At 37.0% G+C, this 10,984-nt stretch overlaps 1 protein-coding gene across 1 annotated transcript in view; it reads right to left on the bottom strand.

The window, feature by feature from the left end:
- Positions 1–568: 568 nt before the first annotated feature.
- TES (testin LIM domain protein) overlaps positions 569–10,984 on the bottom strand; it is a 29,214-nt gene continuing 18,798 nt past the window's right edge. The window contains exons 3-7 of the mRNA XM_082311076.1: positions 9,052–9,304; positions 7,576–7,911; positions 3,934–4,149; positions 3,206–3,364; positions 569–2,010 (exon numbers count right to left, since the gene is read on the bottom strand). Coding sequence (XP_082167202.1) covers positions 1,819–2,010; positions 3,206–3,364; positions 3,934–4,149; positions 7,576–7,911; positions 9,052–9,304 — 1,156 coding nt within the window. The 3' untranslated portion in view covers positions 569–1,818. The remainder of the gene's footprint in view (positions 2,011–3,205; positions 3,365–3,933; positions 4,150–7,575; positions 7,912–9,051; positions 9,305–10,984) is intronic.

Here is a 10,984-nt window from a genome sequence, read left to right as displayed (position 1 = left end):
ATGGAAAAACCTTCTCTTACCCAGGCATCCTGGTTTTCCTTTTTTTAAAAACTGCAGATCTGGCAAGAATACAGCCTCATTGGTATGAGCTGAAAGGCATACACTTTCTATACATCCTGAGGATCCCTGAGAAAAGCTGTACAGGCTTCCAGAACACAGACCTAACCTGTACATCTCAATTTAGACTACAAAATATGTATCTCACACCAGTGTCTTATTTTTGCAGTACTGAAAGGATCACACTGCACTTTATTTTCTCAGCATATTAGCTCACCTGTGAATTTAAAGCTTCCTGTATTATGCCTTAAAATATAATTAAGGCCATAGTTTTTGAACAAAAAGTAAACTTATACTAAGTTTTGAAGTTGTGTATTTGCTCGAACAAGACCATTTGGTTTGCACCTATCAGGTCATCAACAATATTACACAAGAGAGTAAGCACTTTACAGTAGTACACGCCTTAAGTTTTTTGGGAAATAATGCCAAAGCTAAGTATGGAAACATTTCCTCTCCTCTTCGCCTCACCTAAAGGGGATGCAACAAGAACAGAATTAGTAGACAACTCAAGTGAACAACACTAATTTTTATTTGTAAAGTGTTACAATACAGCCACCATAAAACTTAAAAAAAAGAGCTGAACATAAGACTTGCATAGATTTTTTTTTTTTTTTTTTCCTAGGTCAAAGACTCTCCATTCACGGTTTGGCACAAAGTTAGCTATCAAGTTTCACTGTAGATCTGTAATTCTTAAGAAAAAGAAAGGACCACACATTTGGTTTATCTAGTAAGCAAAGCTAATACACAGCTGTGTTTTTTTTTTTCCCCACTCAAATACTGGAAGTCTTCTGGGAAAGACTTCTTTATGCTTTGGTTAAGAACTTATAAATCAAAAGCCTAAGTATGATCCTTTTGCAGAATTACATTCTTGGAAATGCATACAGTATCATGTGCCACATCCCTCTGATAGAAGGCACAATTTATGAAAAGAACATTCATGAAAAAAACAGTAGCCAGTTCTGAAAGGATAAGAGTGACACCCACTAATGTCTGTAGATTTTTTTTTTTTTTTTAAATCTGGGCAAGACCTCTTCTTATATTTCCCCCCCCATCTGTAAAGTAACTTCAACATTCATAAAATGAAAACTTTTCCAGGCATGAACAGTTTTAAGAAAGAGAAACATGAGCCACAGTTTTCTATTGGTGCAGTTACTTTACAAACTTGATGTGAGAGTAGTCACTATCCCTCAAGAACCCTGTGTCAACAACAAGCAAATGATTACAGGCAACTTTTTTTTTTTTAAGCTTCATTCTCCCTGCATACTTGAGGTCTAGTGAACAAAACTGTATGTGGTGGTAAAGCTGATCATTTTGTCTAAAGTGCTTGATGAAAGCAGGGAAACTATAAAAATGATAAATTAGTGAAACTAAAAGTTTAAGAGTTGTATTTATCATACAAAACAAGAAAAATTGGAGCATTATCACGTTTTCTTCTTCCCTTAGACAAGATACAGCAAAAAGATCCTTCATGGTGAAGAGCTCTCTTAAAAGTGTATATAGTTCATAATACATTTTTTCTTACATTTCTGGGATACGAAATCATTTGACATAAGATTCAGGAATAATATTCCAAAAAAAGAAAGTATTATTACAGCTAAGAAATGAAGATTACATAGCAAGTTTTAGTCACTCAAAAAAATCTTTGGGAAAATGCTATTTAATACTTTCAATAACTTTAAATGCCCCGATACTATATATTTTACAGTAGAAATGCAAGAGCCTTTGGAACACAGCAATGCTTGGTTCTGTACATGTCTTCTCTTAAGACATCATCTTTTTCTTACATTCCACCGAGCAAAAGACCATCCCTTCCACCGGCATGAACTTCTGGCCAATTAGGCACTTGCTGCAACAGGAACACAAGAAGCACTCCTGTGTAGCATGCCAGTTGAAGTTGTTGTATGTCACACGCTGAACTTCTGGATCTATAGCATTATGACAGCCTTGGCAGACCTGTTTAGAAACAAAACGATGCTTAAATGAAGCGTACACATCCTCTCTACAAGTCCAATAGAAACTGGAATTCTTAAGTGTTTTTGGAGAAGAGAGACTGGTATTAAAAGAAGCCTTGGAAATAAGTCTCCAGCTTTTGGTTTTCCTTCATTTTTAAAGCAGAGTTTCCAATCAAAATGCAGCTGAGGACACAAAACAAAATAATGAAATGCACACAAGAAGTTAGCTCCTGCTGGGACTAAACTTAGACAGTTATGATGGTTAGGATTTCCCAATGCCCAAACAATGATAAAGACTTGTCATGCCAAACAGCACAGATCTTCATGTATTAACCCATACATTTCAAGATATTAGTTACAAATCTTCCTGTGCATTGACAGCTGTAAAGCAATGCCAAAGAATTAAAGGTTAAAGTCTTGGATATAATTAATCTTAAAATCTGGTTGCCAAAAATTATCATTTAGATCTCAAAGAAGTTAATGTTTTAAGAGAAAAAAAGCCTCTGCAGAAGATAATTCCTCACACCTACCTCAGATTAACTGCCAGCTAGAGATAATAGTTTTTCCCTCCATTAACTATGGAAACAGCCTAGATGCACATTAGACTAACTCCCAACTAATAGGTAGTTAATTGGTAGATATGAATGGACCATGATCTCAGATTAGAGTTCCTAGCATAACTAGGAATTGAGAACTACCATCCTTTCCTAAACTTCTAGCTTTATCCCATCAGTCACTCTCCTTTGTAACTCATGTGGTTAGAAATACAGGAAACAATAAGTACCTAGACTGCAGTTGCCGCTACAGGCTTTTAGCAGACCAGCTGAAGCTGACTCCTGCTGGTCACAATGAGCTATGATTGACATGAACTAAATGTTTAGCAGCATTACTCATCTTCACCTTTCTTCGTCCTGTTACAAAATCCTGCTTCACCGCTGGCAAAGTTAAAGGTATTTTCAGAACAGCCTTCCCTCCCCACCCCAGTGGCTTTTGTTTAAGTTTAGGAATTGACAAAATACTTGTCTGCTTAAGTTTTTTTTTCAAAGGGGAAAAAGATGATTGACTTGAGCCTAAACTTGCATTCAATTTATACTCTTCAGATACTTTCTCACAGTGTGGGAGTAAGAGTTTCAAGTTCCACAGCTGTATGTACATTCCCTTCCTTCACAGCACCAATGCATGTGGAAGGATCTTACCGCAGCATGGTTCTTCACATAGCAGGGTTTGCAGACTGGCTTGTCATTTACCATCACATAGATCTCTCCAGCCAAAACGCAATCACAGTCAAAACAGCAGAAGTGTTTCAGATGCCAATTTTGACCTTCCGCTTGAGTATATTCATTGCTGAATATTAGCTATGAGGAAGATACAAACAAATATTAATATATGCATTTGAATAGTATTTCTTTCAATAAAGCTAGTCTCAGGATGTTTTGTAATTTCAAGGAACTCCTGGTGATTCCACTGTTTCAAATTATTTCAACAAAAACAAATGCGTTCACTTGTTTGACAGTTTTCCAAAAGCCTCCATTTCATTTATTAAGAGCCCATAGATGCCAAAGACACCAGGCAGGCTGTTCTCTGTATGCTGCACAAAATGTAATTTAGTAAGGTGCTCCCCCTAGTGCCCTTCATGAGGAAACAGCTGCATAATTGGGACTACATAGAAGAATTTGCACTCATCTATTAATTACATCCTATGTCTTTGTGGACCACACAAAATCCCCACCAAATCCAAAACAAACTATGGATTCTTCCTGAATGTGCAGTGTCCACATCAGTTTCAGTTCCTTACAACTACAATCAGCTAAAACTGGTGAAGACACATCATCTCCCTGCACCAAAATACTTTACTAAAAATCATATTCACTTCTCAGGGGAGCAAACTTGCATGCTAGAAGAGAGGACTAGGAATATTTCCTACCTCATCACACCCAGCACAGCGAGGTTTTTCGCTATCGCAATAATGTCTTCCACAGTACAGGTTACCATTCTTCCAGAAATAGATCATGTCTACTAGAAGTTCACTGCAGGTGCAACAGACAAAACAAGCTGGGTGCCACAATTTGTCATAGCCAGCACGTTCTGCGTAGACAGCTGGGTCACCTTCTTTCATGTTCAGTTTGCAGCGATAGCAGGACTGGAAAGAAGTTATTACCAAGTTAAATAAAGTCTTTGAAGAGCTACATTTATAGCAATTACATATTACTAACATATTTAATAAATCCCACCTTCCCAGACTGAAATTAAAGCATTAGCTTACTCCCACAATCGGATAGTAGTGTGACATGATGCCACAGTATAGGTTTAAGTAAGCAATTCAAGATGATGTACATTCTACTGACATAGCACTAGTGCTACCAAAATGAATTATTGTATTTTGCCATATTCATGTTCTTGCAACTACAGTCCAGTTCTTAAAAAAAACCAACAACGTTCAACTAAAATTCATGTTATGTTCTATGAGCCTTGCGTACTCAAGAACAGGGAGAGAATCATAAGAAGCCTCCAAAGCTAACTGACTAGACTATGACTAGAACACATGTCAAGAAAATGGCTGTACTTATCAGCCATGAGAAGATCAAGCCATATCTGCATCACCAATGAGAAAAAAATTGTGAATATTTCAAACTCATTCTATTTAAAGCTGTTTTCTAGGGATGCTAGTCACTCATGGCTGTTGTCCAATACTCTGTGATTAACGATCTTAGGATGGGGAGAGTGATTATGGAAAAGGGACTACAAAGTTTATGAACATAGCTACACTACAAATAGTTCCAAAACATTCATAGTCAGTCTTCTGCCCTATACCTGCTTACAGAGAGGGTTTTGTCATCAAGTCAAAAAAACACAGGTGGTTTATGTTACTGAAAGAAAAATTTTAATCTACACTTTAATCACCAGTTTGGCATTTCCTGCACTCCAGTTGGTCTGTGGACCGAGCTGAACATCCTGGGAAGGTTTTCCTCTATGATTCACATCACTACAAGCCCAGTCACAAATGGCCTCAGTTTTCAATTGAGCACATGTGTATGTGCGTATATATGTATTTTTATTTATTTATTTTTTTTTTTAAAGTGTCTCAGCTGCAAGGCATATTGATCAGATCCCCACACTTGTTTCACACAAGCAATTTCAAAATATACATAGAAAGACATCAGAAGGGGAGGAAGAACAGATTGGAACAGAATGAAAGAGGATATGTAAATATGTATGCACATAAAGCTTTTTGACTCTTCTCTTGGAGTATGAGGCCTAAAGTAGAAAGGAGTCAATTGGAAGGTTCAGTAGTTGTATGGTCCCAGATCAGGTCAAGACAGTTTACCTACCATTTGCAACATCCCCAGTCTAGGTGGTTAAAAGGTACATAAAGAGATTTGCTTCTTTACAAGATGAAAATATGCCGAATATCCATTTTTCTGTTATTCAGCTTTTAATCATGGTGAAATAGATTTTTTTTTTTTTAAAACACAGAGGCAATTATTATTGGTATATTTGCATTAATAGTGGAGACCTGGTTGTTTTTTTTTTTTTTTTTTTTTTTTTTTTTTTTTTTTTTAATCAATCATGTTTAAAAGAATTGCAATCCATTCCTATAACAAAAAATAATTTTTCAAGAGATTCTATTTACCACAGCTACAGGAATACATGCTTTCAGACTCAGTCTGAAAGACAACAAACAAGAAAATTCGGAGAACAAAGCACTAATGGATAGAGAAAAGTGTAGACAAGGATGGCAATTCTTCTGCAAGGTAATAAAGAGCTCTTATAGAATCATAGAATTGTTAGGGTTGGAAAGGACCTCTGGGATCATCTTCTCTGTATTGGTTTATTTTGAACTGTTAAAAAAAAGTTGAGATAATGCTACAGCATATTGCTGAGACTAAGTCACATTGCAGGAATCAGATAAAAAAATACTTCAAAAATAACATCTCTAAATCCTGGTTATTTAGCCCAGGGTAAACTCAGTACCTAACAATAGATAAGCAACTCAAATGTTCACTTATACTATTAAACACTTCTAAGCCTCTTTGTAAATCACTGCACACAGTGATGAGATATGCCTAGCCTAAACAGTAGGAGGTATACTCAGGTGCTTGAGCAAAGAAAACTTTGGAAGCGATAAATAGGCATAATCTAAAAATGAAGAAACTTTTGATACAATTACTCAAGAGGACAGAGTGCCTCCTGCCCTTGAATTAATATAGCCCAAGCCAGTTGGCCAGTGGGGTACAATCCAAAGTGTATATTTCTTTAGGTCTTTCTTGAGGAGGCAAGTGAAGAATTGCTGGGTGAAACTACAGTAACCCAGCAGGAGAGGCTGGGTTACACAAAATGACAGCAACCTAATCAAGCCACGATAAAATAAAATAACTTTCTAGTATCTTAGAACCTCCACAAGAAGATAATAGGAAAAATAACCAAATAATTAATTTTAGACAGTAGCTACAGGTAACCAAATGGCACAGTATATGACTGATTAAAGTAAGTGGGCATGTTCAAAGCTAAAACTTAAGTGTTAATTTTACATTCTATATGAATTACACCAGAAGTAATACACTGTGTCAGTTTAAAAAACAACAAAAACACACCAAAAGCAGCACACAACACCCCCCAACGACACTGAAAGCCATATTCTACAACCATGTTAACAAACTTTTATCTCCGTCTAGAACTTGTATATTCATTTTCTGTAGGTAACCTGGAGACAAATAATTTTTTGGATTCATACATATAATAACAACATTTCTGGAAATCAAGTTAGAGTGGCAAAAGCTCCTGAAGTGAAGGTCTACCTTCACTAAACTAATTTAATGTTACTTCAGTAATCCCACGTCTATTTTGCATTCATAATTGGTAGCGAGGCCATGCACAGCAGCAGTTAGCAAGTTATGTCAGAAATACTTCATTAAGGCTATAGTTTTAGAAATATCAATGAAAACTGGGCAATTTTACATACCTTATTTTTTGTTGAGCTATTACAAGGCAGAAATCAGATGCCAAACAAAACAGATAAAAGAAAAAAAAGAGATTTGAATATAAAGAGGCAGCTAGTCAAAACAGCCGTTATACAGCTTGGCTTGTTGGACATGGGAGGAGGATGTGTTACTGTATTATTTCTTAGTTTCATTTAATTTTAAACACAATTTGTCAAGTGGGTAATTCTGGTGTTCTTCCAAGAAAGAGCAGAAAACAGGCTTCTGAAATTAAACTAAACTCTTCAAGAGGAGAAAAGTGTAGCAATTAGTCCATAAGATTACAGAAGTTTCTTGATTATTATTCTGCGAAAGCTAGCCTGCTATACTATATCTCCAAGCTAACACGTTTTTGCAATGAGGATGAAAAGGTCAGTTAAGAAGTTATTTGCTGCACGGACAGAGTAAGTACGGACAAAACCCAGGATTCTGTGCAGACATTCACAATGTTTTCCAGTTCCCCTTCTTTCTTTCCCTCCCCAGATTTTCACTATTCCAAGTGAACAAACAAGTTAATTGGGTTATAATGACCAGAGAGCACTCGGATAGTAATCTACCTTCTTGCTTTATCTTTCCCTTCTTATACTTACATACTGAGATGCCTTCTGATCTGGGGACTTGTCCTCCATCGCTCCTACAGCAGCTGAGGTGCTTCTGTCACCATTGTTCACGTTATTCTTCTCAGTAGCTCTCGTTTCCACCTCACCAGGGAGCTTGACATCTCCTACGCCAAGTGCCTCATTTTTGTACTTCTTCACAAATTGTTCCATCTGCTTAACTTCACTGGGGGAGAGCTCATGGCATTTTGAAGGATCCTGATCGTGATCGGGCAGCTGCTTAGCCAACTGCTTCTTCCTGTACTGTGCGCCTTCCGAGCCAGCAACAGGCTGCTTCTCCTTGGGTAGCATCTGCATGTACTGTCTAGCCTGAATCAGGAGGAATTAGATATCAGATGCCACTTCAACTACAGACCCATCCTTTTAAGCAAACACGTGACTAAAATAATCTCTACTGTTGTTTTGTGACAGTCAAATTTGTCAAAAACAAGGTTCTTTCCATAAACATTAAGCTCCCCAAACACAGTAGATGGAGATAAAATACAGCAGATGCACTAATTGGCTTCTTCCCAGAGTAAGAGACAGGCTTCCTTTTACAGAGTAAGAGTTATTACTTCTCAGAGTAAGCAATAATTAACAATTACACAGCACCTTGTCTCTTCAAAGCTATTTAAAACTACTGATCATCAGTATAGCTTTAAAACGTAGAAGCTGAAATAGTTTGCCTGGGGCACACAGCCCATTGCAGAAATAATTCTAGCTAAATACAGAAGAAAAGCTCTAGTTTTAATAAGGCAAGAACAAGCCTAAAAATCAAAGTGGTAACTGAATGTTAAGTAACAGTCGATTTAGATGCACAAGGTTTGATTAATTCACTGAAAAAGGGTATTTTTGAGAGCTAGGTCAGAGATAACGTGATTCCTGCACAGATCACACAACACTGCAGTACAGTAAGTTAGCAATCAAAGTTTGAAAAGTGAAGCAAAATCCTCAGAAGGCTATCTACCATCTCATTTACTTCAGCTGAAAACATACTGGAAGAGAGTTGCTTTTTCAGATGTCAACACTGATCCTGTTATTACCATATACAGTAAAAGCTATATGCAAGACTGAGTGTTCCCCTTAACTTTAAACAATGACACAGATTGTTGTGGTTTTTTTTTTTTTTTTTTTTTTTCTTTTAAGCCCACACTCCATGCAAATTTTTCAAGTGTACTTAAAAAGGCAGGTTAGAGAAACTGGACTCCGAGGACTTTGCAGATAGCGTTTAATCCTATCTATTAAAAGCCACCTCATGTCCCCAGTTCCACAGACAAGCATCCATATCTGCAATATGACACAGGTAAGACTCATTAAACAGGCATCATATTTTCAGTTTTGAGGAGGAAGAAAAGAAGAGGTACACACAGAATGACTACAAGAGGCAAATTTATCCTTCCGGTAAGCTCTACTTTTCTATCTTCCATCAACTCCTGCCTTGAACATGAAGAAAAAAGGGGTCGGACTTACAAGTGTCTGATTCTGAACAGGAGGAGCCCACTCATAAGTCACAGTATTGATAGATATGTTCTTCTTGGCTGGCACTGGATTAGTCAGTATCATTACATTGCGTTTATACATGGGAATGCCATCATTCTTCAGCTTTGCAATAAGGGTTGTGTATTTTGTATCTTCAAAGAGTTTCCCCACTTTCCGATCTTCTTCATTGCTTGTGAGGACATCATGCTCTTCCTGGCCACACTTGCAGTTCCGGCATATTTTTCTGAAATTTATAGGAACAGCAACAAAGTTACAGTCTCAGCTGAAACCTACACCTCACACCAGCTGCATGCATAGTAACAACATCACTGGGAACCCAAAACCTTGTTTTCAGTGCTTTGATTAGGGAATATACAAGTTATTCTGCAATATGCCAAACACCTCTTGAAGATATTCTTTATTTCTCCTGTTGTATTATTTACAGTCTTGGTTCACAGAGATTATGATCAGCTAGATATCGGTCAACTACACTAAAGCATTTTAATATGATGCTATGTCATCCCTTCAGTTACGTCTCAGTACTGATCGCACACATGCATGTCCATTATCACCCACCTACCAGCTTCATTATGGATAGTCACCCATGAGTTAACTTAAATGCATCAACATGATCCCCTCAGCAGTCTGGGCTTTTAGTTTTTCAGGTTCTCTTTATACACTCAAAATTACACAGACTATACTATTTTCTTCAAATATCATGCATTCAGTGAAGTGCATATGATTATTGCAGGGTTGCTATCAAGTGGAAACAAATATTTCCTAGAAAGGATAAAATGCATATAGCCATATATACAGTGTAATTGCACAGAGTTCTGTTCTAAGTTCAGCACTTAAAAGAGAAGATGATAGAAAAGTGAAAGGCTTATATGGACAAAGCCTTTCAAACGGCTCTGAACCAAGTCAGAGGTACTCTAGCACAAGCTGGACAGAGAATTTTCACAGAAAACATCCTTAAAAGGTAGAAGGCTTTACTTACTTAGATACAAATGGTATTCTTTCATATACAACACATTTGAACTCCTTTGATTAAGGGGTATTAGATAGCAATTTATTACCTGAAGCATAATTAAACAATTCACTCATAATAAACAGAACCTTGGATTAGACAAACTATTTTACTATTTATTAATGACTTTCCCAGAGCTTCAGTTCAAAGCAGTCAGCCACAGCATATGGAAATTAGCAAAGCTGGATGTTAACTAAAGGTTCTTATTATAGTCTAAGAAAAACAGATCAACCTTCTAGATCTCTAGAGTTTGAAGAGGAATGAGTAATATTTTACCCCATTGTTTATTCTTCACATAGCGAATAGCATAGAACTACTACCTATAAAATGCTTCTCAACCCTGCTTGCCAAAACCCATCAAACTCTAGCATTGTTCTGCATCTTGCCTTCTAAATTCTTGAAGGCAAGATACATACGTTATCTTAAGGCATCTAACAGGTACATGACAAGTACACGCCATGACTATAACAGGCCCATTAGGTGATGGGAGAGGAAGGAAGAAGGACCTGCATATAATTAGTCACATGAAGTGATGCACAGCCAGCCCCAAAGATATGCACTACACATGTACACCCGTTTATGATGTGGGGTACTATCATTTCAGTATGTGACTGATGCTGCCCTGGTCATGTGATTATACAGTAATGATAATTTATGGTAACCTAAGTTATAAAGCCCACTCCAAATAAAAATAGCTAACTCTGCAATAGAAATAAGTCACTCCACTCTAAAAGCAACTAGCAAAAGAGTGTTAAGCAGAACAGACTCCACTTTGCAAGACAAGATACCTAAAGATAGCAATAAAGTAAAAGAATAGATAGTCTGATGGCTTGTATGGTTTCCAGCTCATTTCCACAACAGGAAAGATGCAAAAGAATATCAAAGTTGATATTTATC

The sequence above is a fragment of the Platalea leucorodia genome, assembly GCF_965183815.1.
Source record: "Platalea leucorodia genome assembly, chromosome: 4".
Taxonomy (NCBI): Eukaryota; Metazoa; Chordata; class Aves; order Pelecaniformes; family Threskiornithidae; genus Platalea; species Platalea leucorodia.
This window is presented reverse-complemented; position numbering and strand designations above follow the sequence as displayed.